The sequence below is a fragment of the Mugil cephalus genome, chromosome 4, assembly GCF_022458985.1.
Source record: "Mugil cephalus isolate CIBA_MC_2020 chromosome 4, CIBA_Mcephalus_1.1, whole genome shotgun sequence".
Classification (NCBI taxonomy): Eukaryota; Metazoa; Chordata; class Actinopteri; order Mugiliformes; family Mugilidae; genus Mugil; species Mugil cephalus.
In genome coordinates, this window is record NC_061773.1 from 26817853 (window position 1) to 26844417 (window position 26565).

Genomic DNA, 26565 nt, shown 5'->3' on the forward strand with positions numbered 1-26565 from the left:
ACCGAGTGGGATTTAAGCTACAGCCTTTGAGAAGCCACAGTCGTTTCCAGTGACAAGCTGATCAATTTGTTTCAGGGCCACGGCACAGGGGAGGGAGAGTCCATTGATCAGTTCAGGGGCACAAATCATCTGAGCGTAAATGGCTGAGGGCTGCAGAGCGTAACAGTCAGGGTAAAAACACAGCGGAGGACCAACACCTTCCCAGTAACTCCTCTTATTAATGACACATTCTATAAAACTTAAAGTAGATGCACGGAGAAATAAAGTTTTTTTTTTAATTATAAAAGATTTGTTTTGACTTACCGTACAATGGCTTGTCCTCTGGTCAATCCCTTCAGTTTCTTGTAATGTTCAATCACTTTGTCCTCACTGTAAATGGAAAGATAAAACATTTAATGAATAATCCATCAAGTGTAACACATTTGTAGCCACAGAGGGATTGTTGTGAGAGAGGGTCCTTTCTCTGACACACATTCTGTCTGCTCAAGCAGAAAATGCAGTCTGGCCTACTGGCCTGCTGATGGCTCTCATCTGCCTCCTGCAAATGCATCCCATTTACTTCCCACTGTAATCATCTCTTTTAATAGCACAGCAACACTGAAAACTCACTGCCGCCTAACAGACAGGGAGGAAGAGACACGTGTGCATGTGGATACTCACGCACCATAAGACTGCAGTTTTTTTTTTTTTTTTTAGGCCATTAAACTAATGCATATTCTTCAGAGACCGCACCAGTTTTTAGTTGATGAGAGAAGAGACAAATAGAGGAGCAACAACAGCTAATGTGGGTGAGGAGACAGTCAGCACCTCCCAGTGCTCTTTCATGGCTAATGAGCTAATGTAATTAACACAACCCAGGCACTAATGAGTCACCTCATCAGAGGTGAAAGCATCTGCAAACTAGCGGTTGGGGTCTGTATGTGCTCCCTAAGAAATGACTGCTGTGTGCAACCAGGTGCTAATGACCAGAAAGGAGGCGTCACAGCTGTGCATCTGAAGGACAACTTTTAAACTATCCCACGATCCCTCTCCCTTGGGAATTTTTGCGGTTTTCCGAGACTTCAGTTGCTGAACTATCTTACCAATAATTAAGAGATGGGTGCTCCCGTAGTACCCGGGTGGGCAGGACTGGTAGCTGCTTCAGGTCCGAGGTGGCAGTCTCAGAGCTGAGAGGGAAAGAAACATATGCACATTTACGTACTAATTTATAATAACGTCCTTTCTTTATCAGTGTAGAGCGGGAAACGAGAGTTATTCATCTAGTCGTCCGAGAGAAAAGGGCTTAATGCACAAAAGAAAAACATAGTTCTGCATACCAGTGTGTGGACTATAAGGAAAAGTAAATGTTTACAAAGTCTTAAGAGACAAGTCGAGAACATTTCTCCACATGTTCATACTTTCACGGTGTAGCCTGAGTTGTTTTTACCTTAAGGCATCACAGCAATAATTCACGTTCGCAAACCTTTTGAAAGCATGCAGTGTCAGGATATTATTTTCATCTTTTGTTTTTTTTTTTTTATCTACAGTGTAAAGAGCAGCGCTGCTTGCCAAGACTTCACTGGAGCTTCACTCATGTCTTGCCAGAATTCATTTATAAAAGCACACGCGTAAAGAGGCCTTTAAGTTATATATATATATATATATCAAAGAGATTCCATACAAGTAACATAGACAGGCTCATTAATGTTATGTTATTAATGTTTATTTTATGTGGCTAATCAAAGTACAGTATATTATTATTAATTATTAATTCACCTTCACATGTTACCCAAAAATGGCATTAAATTCATTGACGCCTTATCATTCCGTACCCAACAAACCCAAAGTAAAACTGAATGCAGCTCATGAACATTTTGGAGCTCGTTCATGGTCTTGGTCTCTTTTGAAAGTTAAAACTCTAAAGTTTCTATCACAAAAGTCAGAATCACTCAACGTGGTTTTGTTCTTGAGTGATCAAAGTTGGCACACAGTTAAAAATAGGAATAAGCTGTTGGTTTTCATCTGAATTCTTGAGTTTTGAAGAAATGTGCTGGTGCATGCAGCATCTACTCAAACTCGTGTACAGAACTCTGATGGGTTCAAAAAGCTGCCGCTGTCCCACGTACGACCCGGCGGAAACTTAAAGAGTTAAGTGTCATAACAAACACAGAACAGACCACCTTATCTCTACAGACAAAGTGTTTGTGATAATGAGCTGTGAATTCCTCCGACTCCGTGCAGGAAGAATCCCTGCGTCTACGGTTTTCGTCGGATAAAAACGGCTCTGGATGGCAGCCCTGTCCACTGGAGACCTGAACAAAAGCCATTCACAAGCACTTGGCAGCTTCTGCCTGTGTTGAAAAGTAGTGTATGGGCCAGCGCTATTACAAAACCGTCTGTGGCCTCTAAGATGGGACCTCAGTGCGTAGGTCAGACCACATTTAATATAAAGCTATTTAGAACGTCCCCAGCACTTGTGCCGTCTCACTTTAACAGAATAACCACAACATAACAAAATAAGACGAGATGATTTTACGCTAATAGCCATCTGACCTCAAACTGACTTTACGGGCACCAACTTTAATCTTTTCTATAAAGACTAATGGAATTTAACACCATCTGATAGAGGGTAGAGCAGAACTGTTATGATTCGGTTATGTGAACCAGCTTACTAAACAAAAACAAGGGTGCACACAGCTGCAAGGGCAGAGGTACTTGAATCACTCTTCCCTGTAGCTACCTCTCCTAGGTTGACTGGGTTTTGCTGCCACGGCATTTAGCTGTGTTTGATGGCACAGGTTTTATGGGAAGCCGGGGCCCCGGTGTTGTCGGGGTGATCTACTCTGCAGCCGCGCTGCCATGTCAGCAATCTGGAATTCATTACTACGTCTGTTATCTTCGTGCAGCCTGAAGCGCAGGGGCGATTCCTTACGCCGGGCACAGCCCAGCCCAGCCCAGTGCAGCGCAGCCTACCCAGTGTGGGAGAGATAATACGCATGTGTCAGCTCCTTCCACAGGGCTGAGACGTGGTGAAATTCGGGAGGGGGGCACAATGAGAGGGCTGGTTGTTGTGAATGAACCACTAACTACCAGCTACACCTGCAAATAGAACTGTCTGGGTGTAATATTGGTTCACGCTCGATGCGCTTTTAACAAAACTGACACTCAGAATAACTACAAGTTAATAAGCAGTGAAAGGGAGCTCACGCTTGAAAGTAATTACAACTATACAATAAAAAAAAAATCCCCAGTTGCTCTTAAAACTGCAAGGCGTAATTAAAGACATCAGTCAGTCAATACAGTGATTTCCACAGTCACTCCCATCAAACCCCAGAGAACAGTTGCAACTTGATGCAGCTGTGGATTATTATTGTTATTATTATACCTGCTGGTGATGAGATATACTATATAGGATTAAATTGTGAATTAGTATGGCTATGTAAGGCACAGTGTTGAGGGAGTCCTAACAGAGCCCAGTGAGAAACCTGATGGCGCATTAATTCAGTGCACAGCAGGGGGTTGGCCCACACTGCCACAATAATATGACTACGCTGAGTCCTCCCGACGCCAAGTTGTCTGCAATTGGACAGTGGGCCTGGCTCATCCCTCTTAAGGCAGCTAGCCGTGGAAGGGAGGGCCCCCCGACTCCTACACAGCTAATCTTTCTGCTCCAGGACCCTTCGCTTGATACAGCGTAGAGCAGACACATTTATATTGGATGCTTCATGAGGGGATTTACTGGGTCTGTTCTCTCAAAGAAGAAGAAATAAAGGAGACTGACAGGGATGAGAAATACTTCCGCGGGACAGTGGAAGGGATGCCCTAGTACAATAACAGCGTTATAAATCGGGGGGTGGGCTTAACTCGAAGAAAAAAAAACTTCGTTTGGATATTTTCTGTACATTTCATCACAGAAGCATATATATAAAAGTATTTTACAACTTCATCTCACGGCTAGAAGTGGAGTAAGAACGGGGAGAGTATTAACTTTGCAAGTAAAGAAAAAGACAGCATGATTTGGACACACTCCAATCCTCTGTGATTCTACCAGATTTGTTGGCCGGTTGTCTTTTATTGTGCTTTCAGAGTCAGGACTGAGAAGAGCCCATCCCCACGCCCACATGTACTCAAAGTTCAGACTGCACAGAGCGCACTACCCTTCAGGAGGAAATAGTTTTAAATCAAAACACTGCAGCATGACTCTGCCTGGAAGCTGCAATAAACAGTAATAATTAATATGTATCTGGTAGAAAACGGTTAATGAGCACAAGCAGGCGCAGCCAAGTTTTTTTTTTCTTTTCTCTAGAGAACAAAGGGAATGGTTTGACAAGAGGTCAAACTGCATTTTCAGCATTGTACATATGTCACCATTCAAACCATGCATGCACACGCTATTCCTCACAGAGCACTAATCTTTGTGTTTGAATAATGGACAGAGGGGCCTTTAGAAGTAGAGCACACACAGGTTCTGCTGCTTCAACCTGCTCAGTCGATCCATCATACACAGCAGTGTTTACCAATGGCAGCTAAAGCTCTTCAATCCTATGGCTCGCAAAAATAAACAACAACATACCTTATCAGCAGGTCAAGCTTAAAAGAGCCGGGCCTACTGAAAAAACACCAGCGAAGAGATCAGATTATGGAGGTTTTGTCGGACTCTCCCCCAAGTATTATCGACTAAATCCTGAACATAAAGTCCTCGTGTCTGTGCAAGTGTCACACAGGCCATGACTGTCAGAGTATGTGACACTTACTAAGAGATGATGCAACCACGTCACGCCAGACAGTTGGACAGTTTACCGCATGTTGAAAGTATACACAGAGTGCATTTGCCTTGACAGACAGTGGTGCGATAAAGAAGAAGTGCACATTTTGCCTTCAAAGGCAACTTGTGTTGATGGCAGCGAGCCAGCAGCGGTTCGGTTTAATGTCACAAGAGCAAAATCGAGGGAATTATTAACCAAGAGAAGTCCAAGATAAAATCAAATCTGAGCCGGTTAAGTTGTTCATTAACCGACGGCCATTCTTCACACACTGAGAGGAAAAACTAACAACTTGGCAAACCCTGCTTCCCTGCTCCTCCACAACCCTTCAAAGATAGTGCATGTTTTTGAAAGCCAACGCAGCAAAGACAAAAAAAAGTCTAGTTCATGCTGTATTTCTCACTCAGCACGTTTCAGAAAAAAAAAAACAATCAACTCTTACCTTGTGTAATCTCCTTTGGCCTCCTAAAATATAGGAAAATAACACAGTTAGTATAAGCAAGGAAACACATCACCTGCACTGGATTCTGGACACGTTACTGGCAGTAAGGTAGGAGGTGTTTGTGTGTCCATGAGGGACAGGAGGACAAACTGCTCTCCATCGAGGGACAATCCTTCACACCCACACCACTGGACTATAGAGGCACATTGAACTCTAGGAAGTACATCACAACAAACTCAATCCAGCTGTATAAACACTCATAACTCCATCCTTATCGTGCCAATGCTCCTCCATCCACCTTTGTACAACCATCATTTATCCTTGATCTGCATATAGTGCATATTTACTTTCATTTCTATAGCATGTACATTGTACACATGCAAATCTAATTTATTATTACTATTATTATCATATAACTATGTCTTTTTACTTCTATAGTGTTTTTTTATGTGCAGCTGAGCTAATGGCTGCAACAACACAGAGGTAAACATATATATTACATATCTAATTTAATTACATAAGATATTATAGATTTGTGCACAAACAAGCAACCCCTTTCAAACTAAAGTTTAGTTTGTTTTATTTTATTTACAGTAGTAATATTTTACTATTGGCTGCAGGTATAACTGTGCATGTGACAAATAAAATCTCATTCTACAAAACTAAACACTCACACATTTAGTTTAACTGTAACTGAATTTAACTTGTGAGTAAAAGCAAACACTCACACAAAAGACCAATATACATGCAAAAAAGACCCGTTTCTGTGACATTATCAGACGCAACTGTTTTCAAACGTCTTCATTCAAATCAACCTTAGCCCCCCCGCCGCTAACGTATATTAGAAAATTTCAGCATGCTTTAAGGCTGCGACAAACTTACTAACCTGCAATGCGAATGCGGCTAACTTGAAAACATGTTCGCTCTCCACTTCGATGGTTTCCTGTTGTAAAAAAAGAAGCAAAACAAAAATTGGCGAAGTTCTTAGAAAAACACACACGCACGAAGTACAAGCTCGTCCGAAACACTTGACTTAAGCGAAGAAGAAGAACAAGAAGAAGCAGAAGAAGAAGAGGACCGTCCCATTCCGTACCTCGGTCGCACCGTTACCGACTGAACCACTGTGTCCAGTGCGTTGTTTAAAACTGTTCTTCGCGACGACTTCGTTTTACGTTTTCTAACTCCGGAGATATTCTGTCATTAACTATAAAAACTCTTTTAAAAGAATCCAATTTCCTTAAAGCGTAGTTGTATATCCAGCATGAAGTTACAACAAACCCCTTCTTTGGTAAAGTGGTAGGGTCCTACAGCAGGTTCAACAGTCTCCGTCTCCCATGGTTACCAGTCTGCTCTCCCCGCGATCACGTGCTGCCTTCACGGACTCCCCGTCCGCGTCCGAGTCCGCACACCCTCGTCCTCTTCAGGCAACAAACTTTAATATATTTTACTGAGTATAATAATAAACACCTGAACGCCGATTTATAATTAATTAAGAATCCTTAATTTATATGAAGAGAAATAAAATATATTTTTAAATGCATTTTTTTTTTTTTTTTTTTTTTTTTTTTTTACTAACCTGCATTGTGAGGGTTCCGTACAGGGTATTTTTGTATTGTTGATGAAACCACAAACACATATTGCTTGGATAACATTGTTATTTTACTTAACAACAATGTGAAAATTTCCAACCACACTTGAAAGCACTATTCTGCTTGAGGCTGCAGAGGCATGTGCAGTACTAGTGTATGAGATGTTGCAGCAAGTTCAGAGTGTGCATTTAAGTTTTAGGAGAGATTTATGGGGAAAGCACAACTTCAGAAAATATAGCCTAAAGTAATAAAGTAGGTTTGTAGATAAAGTAGATAAGAGACAATCTTGTACGAGCAAAAAAAAAAAAAAAAACATCTGCACAGTGTGAGTATCTGACCGGCACAAATCAAATGAAGCATGTTTCTTATGAGGTTATGCAAAAAAGAAATATGAGAAAGAGCACTTACATTGTACACTAAAGATTTAGCATTCAGGAAGAAGAGCTCCACTGTCGTGTTCTCTTTCAAGAAGGTGATCTTCTCAATGTAAAACCTGTGGAGAGATTATTTCAAAGACAATGTCATTTTGCATCATGTTCAATACAGTTAAATTGTGCTCCATCGCTGCCACCTGCTGGTCAGACATGGCTCCTACAGGCACCGCTCATTAACAAGTTCTTTAAAAAAACATCTCAACTTAGCATTACATGTAAAAAAAAAAAAAAGAGATTTTCTGTTTCTGATAAAGCTACTCTGATGTTTGGCATGCTTTAACATGGTGGATCACTCACCTCACAAGGAACCTGAGCTCCAGAGGCCCTGAAGTCTTGGAAAAGTCATGATCAAGGACTTTACGATCCAGCTGGAGCCAGTTATTCTGGCCACTAGAGCAGGGATGAAAGAATAAATCATATGTTTGTATCGCTGCCATTTCTTTTTCTTTACCCTTCCCCTTTTTTTTCTTCTTGATGTAAATGAGAACTAACTAGGCCAAAGCACATTTATTTTCTTTTATTTATGTTAATGCTAAAAAAAACGACTACTGTGTGAGGAAATCTACTTACGTGTCGTCGATGAAGCACAATCCAAAGTACTCCTTCTCCTTCAGGTTAAAGTGCGACGCCACCAGATCTAGCAGCTCTCGGGACAACAGTTTAGGCTAAAGGATGAAGGTTTTAGGATAAAACATTAAAAACAATGATGCAACTTTCCATATCTGGACCACAAAACATAAAAAAATTTAAAATAAAAGCTACCTGAACTAACAGCTCCAGGTTCCTGCCATCGAGGAGGTGAACCTGGCACAGTCGGCCCTCCGTCATCTAGAGGGGAGAAAACGAGACGTGAGACGAGCCCTCTGTGTCCACATGAGGGACCTGAACCTGAACCTGAACTGCTGGTGTTTTTCTGCCCTGGGATAAAAAATGACTCTCTATTTTTTTAGGAGATGAACAGTGACTCACCTCAGTGTCATGTAAAGTCTTTGTGCTAAATGAATAGGTAAGAAGAGCCCACTGGGTGAGCACCCATTGCTCCAAAACATCAAAGCCATCACAGGATCATCACTTGTTTAATAAAAAGTATGAGCACACGGTGAATCTGAGACAATAATCGTCTCTTATCAGCCGGGCATCCTTCCTCTGCATCAACGCTCACGGCTCGTGAAGAAAAAAACAAAAAAAAACATGAAATGTCCTCAGCTCATGTTTTTCTCTCCCGAAACTAAAACACAATGAAGACCTGGTCCAGAGTTTAATTGGATTTCTGGTCTATTGTTCACAGTGAATGGTTTTAAGACTCAGCTAAACGGCCTTTCAATGTGTGAACCAGGTAAAATATTATCATCTGATGACAAATCCTGTTTCAGTGTAAGCTTCTAATATTTTGAAATACTCATCTCTGTAATTTTGCTGGCATGTCAGTGAAGAGTAGTCTCGCTAAATTAAAACAAATACTCCTGGAAATGTTGAGTATCGCTCTGACTGAGACACACCTATTTCCCCCGTGTTCACATATTTACGCTTCCTTTTAAGTCACATTATACAAAACGGCAACTTTACGCACCTTCATATTTGCGAGAGTAGTTGAATTAGTCCTTAGGTTCTTTTGTTTTTGTTCGCGAGGCAGACAAGAAGACAGACACCATCCTCCTTTCTGAGGAGTTTAGATAAACCAGCCACGAACAGCTGGTTAGCTTAGCTTAGCTTAGCATAGTACAGAGGCTGGACACGTGGAGACAGAAAACCTGGCACTGCCCACAGGTACCAAAGTCCACCTCCCACTGGGGAGCTTTAAAGATCATTTATTGACGAACGAGGATTAATAGCGAGAGCCGGGGCGTCGCACTCATCACATACGAAGCACATGTGCTTTTACAAAACCTTTTATGAAACAAACTAGAATTTCTTAAGAAAAGAATAAGTGCAAATGTGGCGCATTGTTGTCGTCTGCTGTTTAGTTGTGGGTCTCGGTTGTTAGTGTGTTATATCCACAACTAAAACAGTTTGGCAGAAAATAGGAGCCGTGATTTAATATAAAGAAAAATTGCAGTTAATGTAACTTTCATCCCACTGAATCACAACACCAGTGATGCCAGTTACTCTTTTTACCAGAAACCAGTAATCTAACACGTTACTATTTCTGAACTAGTAATTAAAGTTACTCATCCAAGTTACTGTGCATTACTACGTTTCGCATTTTATATTTGTGATTTCTTCTTGCATCTCGGGGAGTGGCGTCACATGTGCGACAAGTCGTGTTTTCAGCACAAAACCAGACACACCACACAGAGACACACGCAAACAACAATGTAGGGAGGAGCTGGAGATACACCGAGACTTAAAAGTCTTAAAGTTAAGACTTTGGAGCAAATCCAGTAAGTTGAGGAGAGTTGAACAAGTTAGTCAGGCTGTATTTTTAGAAAAAAAACATGTAATATATTTAGCTTTTTTTTTGTTGTTGTTGGTTGAGAGTTAAGACAAAAAGTAACTTATAATCTAACTTAGTTACTTTTGAAATCAAGTAATCAGTAGTTACTTTACTTACTTGAAGGAGTAATCAGTAATTAGATTACTTTTTCAAGGTAATTGTAGCAACACTGAGTCACTGTAGAAAAAAAAATCTACAAAACACAAACAAAAGAATTTATCTAACAAAATAATTAATCTTAATTAACCTTAATTATTTAGGTCAGGTATAGAAAAATATACATAAAATATAAAAGAACGAGTACAAAATACTGACTGACTGTCAGAGTGCTGTTATATTCTTTCAAATTTTATATTTCCTTTCATAGTTGTTTGTATTTCTTATCTAATTTTGCACTACTGACACACGGTAATTTCTCATACTTGGAAAAAATAAATGTCTATAAAAGTGAATAAAAGAAATATGCAAACTATAAATACACAATATAGATAAATATACAGCAGTAGTTAAATCCTCTGATCCATCTCAGTCACAGCAGACAGGAGCCTCTCAGCAGTGAGACTGTGTGATTGTGTCGCCCAGTGAATGTGTCGCCCAGGATGCCTTTTATTTGTCGCTTCAGTGGAAAACACGTGGCACCAAAACGAAGCCGGCGTCCGGGCTGGAAGGCGAGGGTCATGCTGACGTCCAGTCAGCGTGACCACACGGTTCACTCCACCACAACATATTGTTCTCTGCACCAAAACGGACTCACTTCACTTTTATACGCTGCTTTTCAACTCGATTTGGAAAAAAAAAATCCCTAAAAAAACTGAGATTTACGCCTCTGTGGGCAGAGCTCTACTTCTCAACAAAGCGCCGCATCTGCAGTCACGCTAACTCTGTGTTGTGCTAATGTCTGGCCCCAGATTTTAACACCACTCCTCCTTCTACTGTAGATCCAAGGACAACGTGAACTACAAAGCGGAGTCATATTTAAGATTTATATGTGAGCGGTTCAGACGAGACGAGAAACTTTGACAAAAACAGGAAAAATAATAAAATAAAAAACACACCCATCTCCAAGTGATTCGTCTTTATGGGAAGAATTATTGTGGATGACAATAATTAGCGTTGTTTGATCTGGGATTAATCGCTATAGCAACCCTTTCATGGGCTGTTGTGGTTGTCTAGTGCAAGAGCCAAGAGAAATCTGTCAATGGTGTATTGTTGTGAGCCGGTCACATCAAAACACAAGGAAAAGGACAAAGGCTTCTAGTCAACGGTCTGATTATCAGACTCACAGTCAACCAGTGAGTTTTAGCTGTATGTGACCTATGTTAAAACAATCCACAGCCCTGCTACCCCAGCTCTGGTTCAGTGTTTGACAGAGTGAGGACCCGAGCTCCAGAGGAAAGTCTCTGATGATAAAAGGAAAAAGGTCACGGCCGTGTCGGGGAGGTCAGCCCCCCCTCCCTCATGAATCCCTGTCATTATGGCCAGAGGCCTCTGGTGGAGCTTCTCTTCACACGACCTCCAGCCACTGACCTGCTGAGGCCGGACCGGGCCCACCCAGCAGCTCTGACCAGGTCCTGCAACCCACAACCACACCCACTACCACCAGGAAACCCCCCGAGCTCAGAGGGGAAGCGCACACAGCGGGGGGGTTAGAAACTATTAGATTTATATTTTCTCCACTTTACACCTCTTTACTCCTCCGTTATGTGACATTTCAGCAGGAGACAGAGCATATTTCACTACACCAACTGTATTTAAGCAATAATTATTTAACATATATATATATAAGGAGTATATTGGTCAATATATAGTTGTGTGTTGGCATTTTGGCTGTTTTCAGGCCTAAAATCAACATGAGAGTCAATGTAAAGTTATTTTTTAGATATATTGTAGTTGACATGAAATAAATCCACACTTGACTCACACATTACTTTATATTAAATAACTAATAAAGAGGAGGAAGAACAAACCTTAGAGCAGGTCATGTGATTTGGATTTAACACACTTCATTCAGAGGTGTTTGTAATGGGCTGAAAGTGATTTCTCGGCATATATATATATAAAATTTGACATATTGCTAAAAAAAAGAAACATCTGTCATGATTATCTCAACTCAAAGCTCAGTTTATTATTGTTTAGCTAATTAGAATGTGGTTGTTATTAAATTCAGATAGTTAATTAGATTCATAATAGTGATATCTAGTCATTTTCTATTAATAAGTGATTGTTTAAAACAATAGTTTTTTATTTTATTTTAACCTCCTGCATCTTAAAGATTAAGATCTTTAGGTATTTGTGATTAGTAGGACCAAAGAAGTATGAAAAACAAGCGTTTTTGAAAGAAATTATGTGGTCGCAGGGACTATTTCAGTGTCTATTACAATTTAAGTCACCAATGTGTAACCAAAACATAAAACTGGAAACGATGAAATCCCAACGTCCTCAAACGAGTACTTGCAAAATTGTTAAATTTTCATGTCACGTCAAACTAGAAAAGTTAATGAGAATAAATAAACAAGCGTACTGACTCTTCTCTACCAGTACATGGCAGATAAAAGTGTCTCATCATGATACTAACAGGTCTAAATGAAGCAGAATAAGTTGCCACAAACCTAAAACTTAATGTCCACATATGATGACGCCTGGTCTCAGGAGGTTAATAAAAGTGTATGTAAGATATATCCCATGGAAGACCCTTAATTATATGATGCATTTAGAATAAGCTCTAACCCAATCAATTGCAATATTGTAATTTTACTCTAGAAAATGTAAAGTCTTTAATCGCTAAGTTTACTGTATAAAAAGATGGATTCTGTTATTTCAGAGACACCACATTAACATAAAGCATTGTCAGGAGTTTTTTTTTAAATATGTCACAAAGGGAAAGTCTTGTTAGTACATGACTGCACACTGGGAAAAGACCGCTTTCAAGTTTACGCAGAGGACGCGTGTTAAGCGCTCAGACAGAGTTCAGGTGTTCCAGCAACAACGCGTTTCAAAGACAACTTTCAAAGTTCTCCTCTTCAGCCAGACGGAGATCAAACGGGCCGGCCGCGCTGCTTTTCAAATCAATGCCATATGTGCCGGGGAGAGGGGACGCTTGTTAAAAAACAGACTTTGTGACTCACCAAGAGGCTGCCTGCGCCTCCTCGCTTCCACACAAATAAACACATGCATACACTAATGAGCCAGAATGGGGGGAAAAAAGAAAGTACTGACTCACTTCGCTCGGAGGAAAAGCTGAATCGTGAAAATTCAATTAATTAAACGCAAATGCCGTCCCAGTAGGGCAAAACTCTGCCACAGCAGCAGCCGTCGTTACCTGGTAGCATTTTCCAATCCTGAACCAGGCTTCCAGGAAGCGTCTGCACGGCATCAACCCACGGTTGTACCACCTCCTCAGCGTCTGATGCGCCAGGCTCCAGACGAGCTGGCTACCCGACGCCACCAGGTCTTCCATTCCCCGAATGATGCGCACGGCCATGGCTGAGAGGCCTTACTCCCCGCGCTCCCCGATGAGCAGCCCGGTTTCTACGGCTACAGATGACACCTCACGCTTTCCACGTCCAGCTGAAGAGAAGATGATGTGCAGGCCACTTTGTTTTGCCTGAGAGCAACAAGCTGAAAGGAGCATCCACACACACACACACACACACAGACACACACTGGTCCACTATGTCTTCCCCTGAGCTGATGTAATGTCAGTGAGAGTCGGCGCTCTGGAGAGGCTGGAGCGGAGCAGCGTGCCTCAGGCTTGGTCCTGGGCCTCGGTCCAAAACACTGCCTCATAAGAGTGCAGCGGAGGCAGGACACAAGCAAGAGGCCCCTGCTGCAGAGGCTCCGTCTCCCCTCCACATAAACACACTCGTACACAAACACGACGGAACAAAACCCGGCTGTCCACTCGGCCTCATAAATAATTTCTTCTGTGGTTCCCAGTAACAAAGCGCGTGACTTAATCTTTTATATCGCAGCCTTATTTCAGTTTATATTTCCACTTAATTGTCTGGAGAAGGGTGTGGGAACGGCCTGTCACTGTGTCTGGGATGTGGGAGCAATTTCCTGAGGAGACCAGACATTCCCACCCACTATATTCTGCAGGAGCACTAAAAATAATTGGTCCTGTTTGGATCAGCAGCGCTGGCAGAACTGATGACTGGGGCGCAAGCTAAGAGTGAAAGGAGAGCTTTGATGTAACAACACAACAGACAAGGACAGAGGCATCGCAACCAGACGCCTTCCATTAATAAACACGTGTCACGCACAAGACGAACACCTGATTCAGACAAACAACTCGGGGAGTATTGAGAAAGCAACACGGAAGAAAAGCGGCGACGGGGCTGGAGCAGTGTTGCAGTTCATCTGGAAACAATATCCGGCTGTTTGTTTATGCAAGCCCAGTTTCCAAGAGCGCTTAAGTGTCCGCAGTCAGCGCGGAGCTGTTTCATTTAACATGATCAGCGTAATTGTCTCGGAGGCAGAGACCTCTGCATCTGCACTAATGCCTCAGAGGATCCGATCAGACAAAAGTAAGAGCAGCAGGTTAGTCACTGAGAACACTGCATCGATAAATAAATCCAAAAACAAACGAAGCCACGTTCTGCATCATTAACTATTATCCGAGGCTTGTTGCAGAACTTTGGGCACGCTCCGAGTCCCACCGCTCTACCGGAACAAACAAACACTCGCGAGCATCGTCGTGATGAATCAAATTGCTTCATGTGCGCAGCCGGTGAGATGAATCTACATGTGAACACGTCAGTTACAGCGAGTAAGACATTCAGCGGCGAGCAGCTGTGACATCGGCCTTTCACAGGGAAACAGGATCATAAGCAATTCTCAAGGAAGCGTGTGAGTGATGTGCAGCATCTAACGGATGCATGCATCACTTTTACATTTTACAATACATTCAGTTTATTTCCTGTTGCCGAGGAGATCAATGCAACTCTCTGGTTGGAACAACACGTATGAACAGCTGGTTAGCTTAGAACACGCTAAGCTAACCAGCTAACAAAGGGAATAAACTGGCCTTTAAATGTGTGTAAAATAAATCCCAGCCTCCGTCTGTTCCGTAGTGGGCTTCTTTATGTGAAATTCACCGATCAGGCATAACATAATGACCACCCTCCTAATATTGTGCAGGTCTCCTCAGATAATGGACATGGGTCTTCTGAGGGTGTTGAATGTTGTTAGTGGGGGAGAGGCCACAGATACTAGTGAATATGGAGGTCAGGTCAACACATTGTTGCTGTTTTTCATGTTTTTTAGAGTTGTTCTTTAAGTGATTTTTGTGTGTATCCTCCTGGGGACGGCTGCTGCTATAGGGTGGGGGGGGTCTGGTCTGGTCTTTGCATCCATAAGAATGAATGCAAAGGTCCAAAAGTTTCCCAGCAGAACTATGAATTGTAACAAGATGATTTAAATCTTATTAACTTCTCCTGTACGTGGTCATAATGTTGTGGCTGATCACCTGAGCTCCTAAACATATATAAAGAAGATATTCAAATAATGTCCAGATGTTAAGAGCTCCACCAGAGATATGATTTTAAAACCCGTTTAAAGCATGAAACGGCTCCCGTCAGGAACCAGGTGTTTCTATTATGCGATCAGAACTGCATGCACGTAAAGATTCAGGCCGGCGGCAGCAAACCGTGATGAACGTGGACAGACGTGCAGGGCCACATCTGCCTGCAGCAGCAGAATCGGGCAAGTTGGCCAAACATCTGGCGGAGACAAGCTGCTGTTGATCACACACATGTTGGCCATGTGCGTAAAAGAGAGTGGTGTGTTCTGGTCCACATCAAGCTCAAACACACACATATTTCTGGGGTGTAAACACGGCAACTTTCCACTTATCTCCCACGGCGTCATTAGAGGCGTTTAAATGATACGTATATTTCTTCGGTTCGCGAAGTGTAAACAAATAATAGTGCATTAGCGTTTTTTGGTGTGGGCGCCACATAAAACACATGAGCAGCAGATAATCTGGGCTGGGATGAATACGTGGGGAGGAGGGGGGACGACCTCAGACAGAATCAATCTTTGGCCGTCTACGATCAGAGGGAGCATCTCAGAGGGAAGCAGGAGTTAACTGTCTGCACTGGATCAAAGATTCATAGGTGATGATTAGTCTGTCTATGCTCCAGTTAACTTCAGAGTGTCTGTATATACACATGGATCAACATAATACTTTGGTATCGTTAATATCATTTACTCATTTACACGTCTAGATGTTTTTATTATTAGAATGTGTATACACTAATATGCCACAACATTATGACCACTGACAGGTGACGTAAATAACATTTAAACCATTCTGGGAAACTTTTGGACCTGGTATTCATTCATGTGGATGTTACTTAGTCATGTAGCCCCCACCTACACCACCAAGGCCCCTCCCCTCAAAGGCCCCCACTTACTACACTGCAAAAAAAGAAGGAATTTCAAGAAAGCAGACAATCCTTGTATCAGAGACATACATCTTATATTTTGTTCAGAGACAAGAAGCTTATTATAAGATTTTTAGTCGAGCAAAAAAAGCTTAACCCATTGGCAGATTTTTTTTCTTCGTACAAGATGATTTGATTGAATATAAGAATATTCTGCTTCTTTCTGGTAAGGCTGTTTTTGCAGACACCACTTACGTCAGACTTTTTTTATTTGTCTCAGAAGCGAGACGTGTTTCCACTTGACTCTACATACAATGTATTCAACACAACAAGAAAACTGGACAGATCGACACTGACTTATGACATTAGACATTAAAAATGTTGGACGTGGACGGCAGATACAGGGGAGAAAAGAAACAAAATAAACATAAACAGCCATTGGGTGTCTATTGTTCAGGGTGGATATAGCTTTCCCAAGCGTGCCCATTGAAATTTAAAAATCCGGTATCTCCAACCTGATAATTGTTCATTTCTGTGAGGTTGTGTGTAGGAAGACCAGTGGATTTGGAGGCAAGGTGTGAGTTAATGTTGTCCTGTTGGAGACTGAAAACATAGTGTAGAAGCAGATGGAGTAGTAGAGGAGGAGGATCGGTTTTATGCACAATATTAGGAAGGTGGTCATAATGTTATGTCTGATTGCTGAATCCAATTCTTTTACTAATTATCACCTCATAATTGGCTCAAATGGCCCATTTCTTTATCCACGCCCTGCAGAAAACTACTCTCATATCCTAATCTTCCAGCTCTCGTTGGATTTTAACCGCCTGTTTTGCAGTAAAATGAATTATGTTAGCTGCTGACTTTGTCCGTCTGTTGATTTTATGTGACAATTGGTTTGCTGCTGCTCTGCTTCTGATTTTTCTGCCCATTGTGTCGGGAAGGTGTGATGAGAGAGCTTTAATGTTTAAACTCAATTACAGAATGAGATTTCTAGCCTCAAGATAAAACTCATCTACTGCCCGTACACCTTCCTCTCTGCAGTCACCACCTCTCTCTGCGTCTCCTGCAGCTGTAAATACCATGACCTCACCCCCACGGCCCTCGTCACCCCCCTTCTGATGTCACTCAAGTGTCACTGCATCTCTCTCCACGAGTCATGTGCTGCACACAAGACCCCCGCTCACTTAAAGCCTCCTTCTGTTCAGGCTCTTGTTGTCGCTTTTTTCCCCCCCTTCAGGCAGAGTACAATCAATTGTTGTGGAAATGAAGCGGGCTGACGGTGCAACGCCCCGCTGCGGCCAGCAGATGGAGAAAGTGAGTGTCACACATCCCAAGGGGACGCAGAGGAAATTACTATTAGCGCTGGAAATTGTGTGGCAAATGATTCTGTCTGGAGGGTCTTCCTGTTACCTTTATGCCAATGTCGTGCCCTTTCTCCAAATATATGAAAGGGCTCATTTCACTTGGATTGAAGGTTTAATAGGACTCCAGACAGGCAGGCGGGCTGTTAGCGGTTCAGCTCTGTCCCGCCCCAGAAGTTCAGCGTTAATAGGCCGGATTCTGTTGAGAATACGAGGCAGGAGCACGACAAGGGGCGGCCACCATCATCACGGTTCCCCTCGTCCCCCGGCTCATTTCAGCATGGGATGGCAATTACCGCGTACAGTAAGTGGTAGATTAATAGTCTAAATGGGGAAAGGCCTCGCAAGTGCGGGGCAGGGGAAACAGCTGTCACCCACACGGGTCTGCAGCTGACGAGATGCGGCCACATACTGAGAGCGCAGCTGACGCGCTGAATGGAATATATTGTGGACGGTGTGTCTGACACACGCACATAAATACATACATACATATATATGTATGTGTGTGTGTGTGTGCAGGAGGGCTCACCCCCCCTCTCGTAAAGCCCCCTTTCCTCATAGGACCCCGGGACGCGTGCTTATCAAGCCTCCTCGTAACGGAGCATGTGGACACAGCTGTCGGATGTCACGATACGCGACGGGAGGATGATTTGTAGCCATACATCATAGATGAACAGATTAGGTTCATAAAACATGGAGGAAGTTCCGTCTCCACTCATGCATGGACGTGTCCTACATGTACAAGCGCCGTCCACGAGAAATGTCCTGAAAATAAAAAGGAAATGAAATATCGTGCATCTCGCTGATGTTTGATTGTTTAATGGTTTAAGAGCAGTAAATGTAAAACCGCCTAAGCTCTTCGGATTTGCCTTAATGCTATATCTCGACTGAAATTTGCCACCGCATCTGTTTAAGAAACCGCAAGACGTTTTTAATTACAGCCAATTAACACCATGTGATAGAGCTCCATTTGGGGAGTGAATGGCGCGGCTGAAAAGCCTTTTGTGTGCGTTCAGGAGGTACAGTCAGGCCCGGCTTTGTGTGGTCGGGCGGGGAGGGGTGGAGAAAGAAAAGGAGGCAGGGAAAGAGACGAGGGCCCGCGGCTTCAGGCTGCTGCCGTCCACCTATCGGGGGATTTGGGGCCGGCTCCTTCTTTTTTCTTTTTTTTTTTGCCCTACGAGACCACGCTGGAGGCCACCACCAACCATGTGTGCGCGTAACCCAGATGCTACGAAGAGGAGGAGGAGGAAGAGGTCATAAAGGGGGGTGGTGGTGGTGGTGGTAGTGGTGGTGGTGGTGGGGTTTGTGGTGTCAGCCAACAGCCCTGCACTGTCTGCTCAAAGCAAATGTTGCCCCGGGGGGCGGGACAGACAGCGAGGGCCCAGATTTGCCAAGACGTGTCTTAGAGGGAGAATAAAGAGCCTGTGTCAGAAGTTTTCAATATTATATCCGAGTGATGGAAAACATGAATGGCCTCAGTGCACATCCACCGGTTAGAGGAAAGAGAAAGACAAGGAGCAAAAAGGAAGGGGAGGAGCCTCAAGGCCATGAAGGGGGTGGGGCTATACATATAAATATACTGAGCGTTTTGTATGAACTTGTCGGATATTGGTTATTTAGAAAATCAATTACTCAGACAGATAGATCTTTATTTCAGACTCAAATTGGTCCATATGAGAAAAAATATAGTATTTTCGGTTTTTACGTAAAATTTAATTAAATTAAAAAATGTCGAAGGATAATTTCAGATTCAGAAAATTGTATTGTGTTAAAGAAAGCAAAAAATATAGAGAACAATGCACAATATAAACTATGTCAACATGACTGTATGAATAAAGTGGATAATGTGCAGACAGGAGTAAGAGTTACAGGGATTTTATACTGACTTGTTATTGCTGAGGTACTATGAATAATAAATACTAATAAATAACATTTGAATGATCAGTGTTCGTTATAATCTGACGACAGAAACATTTGAGGACTAATATAAACTCTTAAAAGGAACAGCAAAGAGTCCAAATCCATATATATATATATTTTTGTTCCAGTCAGCATATGCATATCTGAGCCCGCTCTCAATCCTCTTTACTGATGAGATAATCACACCAGCTAGACGGCCTCATCTGTGGTAACTGTACAGAGAGCAGCGGTCCTGAAGGGGGACCTGTCAGTATTAAGCCACCAACACGGCAGACAGTCCCTATTTTTATCCCGCCGTATGAATACAAAAGCTCTCGGTGGGCCCAAAGCTCTCAGAGGTGCCGACATTGTCAGAGCGATTTCATGAGGTGCCGTGATTTGGAGGGAGGGAGAAGTTCACCGGAGTGAAATGGGGATTTATAAGTAGGAAGAGGTGGCTGAGCGAAGAAAACAGGACGTCTGCTCCCGACCATGTTTCATTCAGTGTTTCTGCTGTTTGCGTGGTCACGCATCCTGAAACAGAGCGAGAATGTGCCAATATTTTAGTGGTTAGACCGATCAGCCACAACATTATGACCAACGACGGGAGAAGTAAATTACATTTAAATCATCTTGTGACAATTCGCCGTTCGGCTGGTAAACATTCACGTGGATGTTACTTAGACATGTAGCACCCACCTAGACCAGACCAGGGCCCCCACCACCAACGCCACCCCATAGCAATGACATGAACAGAACAGGTGTTGACCTGGCCTCCAAATGAACTAGATCCCAAACTGATCAAGTATCTGTGAGATGATCCACAGAGGCCCCTCCCCTCAAATGCCCCGCCCACATTCAACACCCCCAGGTGGTCATAATGTTATGCCTGATCCGTGTATTCTTAGAATTGTTGTGAAGACCAAGTCTCAGAGTCTGACCTCTAATTGCAAAAGCTCTTTTCTGTGTTAAAGCACCAGACGAAGCTCCAATAAAAGAAAAGATGGAGACAGACGGAGCAATGACTGAGAACTAATAGAACTTAAAGCTGTCGGCCTGAATATTCATACAGCTAAAATAGTTCAAATGACACGTGTGATGTGTGAGAGCTCAAAACAGACTCTTCTTCTTCTTCTTCTTCAGCTCTGCGGTACGTTAAAATAAAAATCTAGAGCTGATTGTTTTGGTTTCACGGCCTCCAGCTGTGGTTCAGTGGAGTTCCTCGCAGCTTGTGTCTGGGAAATGTTTTCAGCACAAATCCGCCGTTCATCACCTGCCCTTAACAACATTACAGGCAAAACAGAGCTAATAGTAAATAATGGAGTCTAATCTGTGTGCTGTGTCAGTAAAATAATCATATTTCTTCTACATGAAATGAAACATGGCTCATTTCCTGTCCTGCTCCATTTTTATAACTTTTAGCAGAGAGCGTTTTTAATCTGCCTGAAATATAGCAGATTAAAAAAAAAGAAAGAAGCAGAATTCCTTCTTCGACAACAGAAGAACAGGAGCAATGCTGGATACTTGTGACCTGATGTTTTTTACCCCACGTGGAGCAAACATGAGCAGAAAGAATGGATTTGTTTCAGAGAGAAATGACGGGTTAGAAACTTTTAATCCGGTTCTGATCAGGCTGAGCTATTATCCTGGTAGTCGGTGAGTTGACTCAGAGTGATTCTCTATCTAACAGCGATGCAATGTGTTAAACATGCAGGCTTTTCATCCATGCAACCATTTCTGTTTAATCTGTCAGGCACTACATTTAATACACCTCTTCCTCTGCACGTTTCTCTCTTGTCGTTGTCTCTCCTGTTCTGTTCTGTGTTCTTCCAGCTGCTGTAATTCCCCTGATCTTTAGCAGGTGAAGGTTGAATGCACCTGATGCCACCTTCTCATCGAGGGAGAAGCTTAAAGGCTGAGAGATGACAGCCATTTAGCAGGAGGGAGGGAGGGGAGGGCAGGGGAGAGGAGAGGGGAGGAGAGGAGAGGGGAGGGAGGGGCAGCTTTCATGTTGGATGAAGGAGAAGGAGGCTACTTTGTTTCCATTTACGCCTTGTACTTTAATTCTTTTTGTTCTAATAGGCCTGAAAGAATTATTTTTTTTGTTGAACTCTTGTCACTCAGACATGTATGTAGCACCCACCTAGACTAGAACCCCCCCCCCCACCCACCCACCATCATAGCAATGACACTCTTGATGGCAGCAGGATGCAGCCTGACCCTTGCTGTGTTTCCATTACTCCTACAAAAATAAAACCTATACATCATGGAAACACCTACATTTTAAAAAACCTCTAAATGTCACACTTTTTCTGCCATTTCCCCATCTCCAGTATCACGAGAGATGACATGAGAGATGACTCAGGTCATGTGACCACTTCATCTGAAGTCACATCTTCCACAAAGTGAGTGAAAAGAGAATTATGAGATATCACGAAACAAGACTTTACGAGAATCACAGCTGATTCGCAAAAACACCTTTCAGTGGAAACACGAACAAAGATAATAACACGTTACTCTGATCTGACCACGTTTTTCCAGTAGTGAGTAATCTAACAATTACAACCAGAAATCAGATTAAAGTTCCTTATCCAAGTCACTGTGTGTTACTATTATAAAATATTACATTTTTACTTTCTTCTATATATATTTTTTCTTACTTACTTTTTAAAGGAGTAATCTGTGATTGGATTACTTTTTCAGGCTTTTATTTTGCAGAACAACTAAAAAAACATGAAGAACAGGCCTCCAAATTCACTAGAGCCCAAACTGATGAAGTATCTGAGGGATGATTCTCAGAGCCCCCTCCCCACGGAGGATCAGTTTTCCTCGCGTTGTGCTTGACACCTGGTGATCCAGTGATCCAGGCTCTGATAGGAGGCTGACATGGAGGAGGTGTGTAACAGATGGGAAGCTGCTGCTTCATGCAGTACAGTATAGGTGAAAGGGCAAATGCACACGCAGGACAAAGCCACGTATACGTATCACACAGAAGCAGCTTCACAGTGGCAGCAAAAACAACCTGGATAAGACCTTTAGATCAAAGACGGCGTTTTTCTATTGAATTACCGGCGTCTTGTGTCTGTGTCTACTGCTACTGTCATTCTATCACCAGACTTGTTTCCTAACACACAGCTTCATCCCTATCAGGAGAGGCTCGACCTGGCCTGGCCTGGCCCGGCCTGGCCTGTGTGAGTGAACCAGCAGGGAGCTCGGTTCTGGCCCACGGGGCAGGTGATAATGACTTCCCTCCCCTCCCGGCGTCTCCTCATCCCCTGTAGCTGCAGCGGTGAAGGTGACTGCAGCTGGGGGATGATTTGTGTCTTTCTAAACTGCAGGGGATATGGACTTGAGTGGTTTTTGTGTTTGTACGCGTGTGCACGTGTGTGTGCATGTGTGTGTGTGTGTATCGGTCCAGGTGGGGGTGTTGGTTTCCAGCTCAAGACAAAGCTCAGGTAACACTTCAATTATTGATGGAAGCTAAACTCCTATTGTGCAAAGGCTCCATTTACCCAATGACATCACAACCCCAAGCTAATTAACTTACTGATAAGAACATATAATACATGTATATATATATCTAGGACGGTACAGGAAATTACTACGTGGGGGTTGAAAGAATCGGAGCTTCACATATTCACAGAGGTCTCTGGTGTGTCTTTCCACCACCTCCGTGCCTTCTGGCTGTAAATGTGTGAAACGCTCACATGGGGTTTTAAGAGCTGAGAAGTATCGATCACTGGCGGACATGAGGCTGTGGGGTACATCTACTCTGGAAGCACGCTTTTTTTTTTTCTCCAGCTTTGACACCATGTACCTCTGTATTTGTGCCTGAGAGGGTAATAACAGCCCCTCACACCCCCTCCACCACCCCCCCTTTACCTTACGGACACCATGAGCCGCGTGGGGAGTCTCATGCTAATCATCACCATTCAGGCTTTCAAGCACCACCTCTACTGTTTAAGAGTGAAATGTGTATAAGTGGTGGATGGATGCACGGATTGACTGACTGATGGGCGGATGCATAATTTTAGGCACCCCCCCCCCCCCCACCCCCCACCCCCCCCCCCCCCACCCCCCCCCCCCAACCCAACCCGCCCACCCCCCAACTACCTCCTTCTTTCCAAAGCCTTTCAGGCGAGTCAGCGGAGACACAGAAAGGGCTTTGATTTGTTGTTATTTTCATTTTTCTCCACCTCACAGCCATTACATCCCAAATCTAAAGAGCACATAAAGAAGAGGAGGAGGGGGCGAACATAAACACATACAGGGTTATTCTGGTGTGTATAGATCTGTCGGGTTCAAGGCCCCCCCCCCATCCTCACTGCCTGAGGATGTGGCACCGTGAAGGAAGACGTTCTGGATCTACATTTTTACCTCTGCACCACCTGTGCAGAGGCGTACGGTGTTTCTTATTCCTAAAAATCTTCTGAATACTGAGATGTGGGAAAACACAGGTCTTTAACTTTGTCTTTTCTGGATTTACTAAACCAAATATCAAAACTAAATGTTCACAAAAAACCACCTGACAACTTCATTAAACACCTGGAAGCTACAAGACTTATTTTCTTGTTTGTGTACCTCGTCACGTTTTCTTTTTTTTTTTTTTACCCAGCAGTAGAACATATTACAGGAAGAGTTATTCAATTATGTGCAAGCCTCCCAGTAATAACATTTATGTTACACTCATTTATTTTCCAATAAGTATTTACGCTGTGTTCGGCAAATACAATTAAGTCGACAAGCAACGTTCATCTTCGTCCCAGAGAATCAACAGACGCACTAAACAGGGATCACATGGAGGTGGGGATGTTGGGGTGGATGGTGGGTGCACAAAGCTAAGGAGAACATTGTATTTTAAGTACAATTAATCTACGGCGTTTCTATACCTGGCTGTTAAAAAGACTAGAAACCACTGTGTAAGTTTCACTTTAGGTTCAGAGGCCCCTTCCTCAGTGTTTTCATCTTCTTCTTCTTTCCCCTCCCCAGTTTTAAATCACAATTAATCAGAATCGGTTTATTGTCCTTGCATGCAGTGAAACGAGAGTTTAAAGACATCTCCTGTGAGGTTTTAAACACAGTATAAAAAAAAAATAAACATGATAAAATAGGGATTTTATATAAGAAATACAGTAAGATGCAGGTAAGAGAACACAGGATATGTAAAGAAAAGTACTATAGAACGATTATTTAATAATTGTTTGGTTTTGTGCATGTTTTAACTGTAATGTTCCTCTCGTCTTATCTTATTAACATAGGAGCAGGACAGGACTGTTCACCACGTATGTTTAAATGTGCAAATGTTTATCATGTGTTGCCTTATTTGTTCAATATGTATAATATCGATTTTAAAAGAAAAAAGTCACGTTTTGTGTCATGTGATCGTGAACGACTTCCACACCTCCACCTCCACCTTTTCCTGTACAATAAATTTAAAATGGATCGTTTGGATTTTGACTCATTTTATCCAATGAATTATCACTGATGTCATCTGATGTGCATATATACAACTTGTATTTTAAGCTGTATTTAACATTTCTCAGTGAACTATGTAGAATATATCACAATATCATAATATTGCATTAATGTATCCTGTTGCTTTCATATATTTGTATATTTTATACTTTCACACATTCCGTCTCACTTCTATTTTATTTTTGACCCTTTTTTCTGACTGTAATTCCTCCTGTCTCTGTGTAATGATGCTACTGGACACAGAACTTCCCACGGGGCTAATAACGTATCCATCTATCATCGTCTTGCTATTAGCTTGAGATCTGAGATCCGATATATTACACTGACCGCCAAACAGAAGCAAAAACAAAAGACTTTGGAGCATCTGTTCGGCTTATTTCTTCATAACGAGTAAATGATAATGTATCACCAACCGACTGTATCATCTAATTTGTAAAGGTTGTTGTACTGGTATGAACCACGCACGGTTGGAACTGTGATTAATTTCCTCCTCACGTTCCCCCGGGACTCGAGGCTTTAACTCTCAAGTGCTTAGGTCAATACCCACTGATACACACGGGTAACCTATAAATCCATCCTGGTGTCTCCCCTCTTTTAATAATTCATAAGGAGGTGGGCGTGAGTGCTGCTTTTTGAGGGGGAATTTGTCCACAAACTGACAAGTTATCTGTCCTTAAACAGATTGGAGCGTGTGTTAATGCAGTCTCTTTTATCTAGATGATATGGAAACAGGCTCCCGGAGGAATTCCCCAACCAGCTGAGAGTCGCTCTCCACGACCGCTGCTGGTTTTATTTCTGTTTTATTCTGATGGGAATAACATGCAAACCAACTCTCAGCGTCATTATCTGCTGCAGTCACTCATTAAAAAGAACCAAATGAGCAAAAACACAAAAAAAGAACCAAAAGACATTCTTACTTTTGACACATTAAACACTTTAGCGTGTGGTGTTTCTGGTCACAACTACACAATGTGCGCGGGCAGTTTCACAGTGTCTGTGTTTTGCATGCGAAACTAAAGTGCAGACTCTTTGTTTTACTCAGGATGTCCTGTCTGAGGAGGACAAAGCAGACATGAAACAAGGAAAAGAGATGTAGTGTCTGCACAGCGCTGAGCTGGTACGCAGCCAGAGAGGAATAGATTCCTGTTGACACGACCCGTCGGCGTGAGCCATGTTATCAGTGATTATGCTGCAGAAGAGTCAGTGAGGACATGTAAAGCAAAGACTAAGACAGCGCCGATTAAATATTTAGAACTGAATTATTTTATTGAACATTCACGCAGCCTCTTTACTTTCATGCCTCTCCCTCCCCCCCTTTTCCTCCCCCCCTTTTCCTCCCTCCCTCCCTCCCTCCCTCCCTCGGATGTGAATTGATTTCCACTGCTCAGCTTATAGATTACTGGTGACCCACAAACACATTAACTGAAAAAAAAACAGTCCATTGCCTGACCCTGAATTAGGCCTCAAGCAGGAAGTCTGAAAGTGCTAATCCACAACATCCATGTTTGTGTTTTCAGCTCCGTCTTACTCTTACACATACGTGACGTCTTTTCCAACACTGCAAAACCAGCATTACTAGAAAGAAGCAACGTTTTCTTATATTCAATCAAATCATCTTGTATTAAGACAAAACATGTCCATGGGTTGAGCTTTTTTTGATTGACAAACAGTCTTAAAATAAGCACAAAGTTCTTGTCACTGGACAGAAAGATGTATTTCTTTGATACGAGGATGTTTTGCTTTTTGAAATTCCTTTTTTTTTGCAGTGCACAGAGACGTCTCCTTTAGTTACTGGTTCGTTTT

General features: G+C 42.6%; 1 protein-coding gene across 7 annotated transcripts in view; it reads right to left on the bottom strand.

The window, feature by feature from the left end:
* The window catches only part of frmd4ba (FERM domain containing 4Ba), a 45407-nt gene that overhangs the window by 16173 nt on the left and 2669 nt on the right, over positions 1 to 26565 (bottom strand). For 2 of the 7 annotated variants that reach the window (XM_047583191.1, XM_047583194.1), the window contains exons 1-9: positions 12961 to 13268; positions 7970 to 8035; positions 7778 to 7872; positions 7505 to 7597; positions 7182 to 7266; positions 6071 to 6127; positions 5185 to 5207; positions 1083 to 1166; positions 304 to 369 (exon numbers count right to left, since the gene is read on the bottom strand). In XM_047583191.1, coding sequence (XP_047439147.1) covers positions 304 to 369; positions 1083 to 1166; positions 5185 to 5207; positions 6071 to 6127; positions 7182 to 7266; positions 7505 to 7597; positions 7778 to 7872; positions 7970 to 8035; positions 12961 to 13122 — 731 coding nt within the window. In that variant the 5' untranslated portion in view covers positions 13123 to 13268. Of the gene's footprint in view, positions 1 to 303; positions 370 to 1082; positions 1167 to 5184; positions 5208 to 6070; positions 6128 to 7181; positions 7267 to 7504; positions 7598 to 7777; positions 7873 to 7969; positions 8036 to 12960; positions 13270 to 26565 lie in introns of those variants that run through there. The other 5 variants (XM_047583198.1, XM_047583199.1, XM_047583195.1 and 2 more) reach the window with 4 other exon arrangements.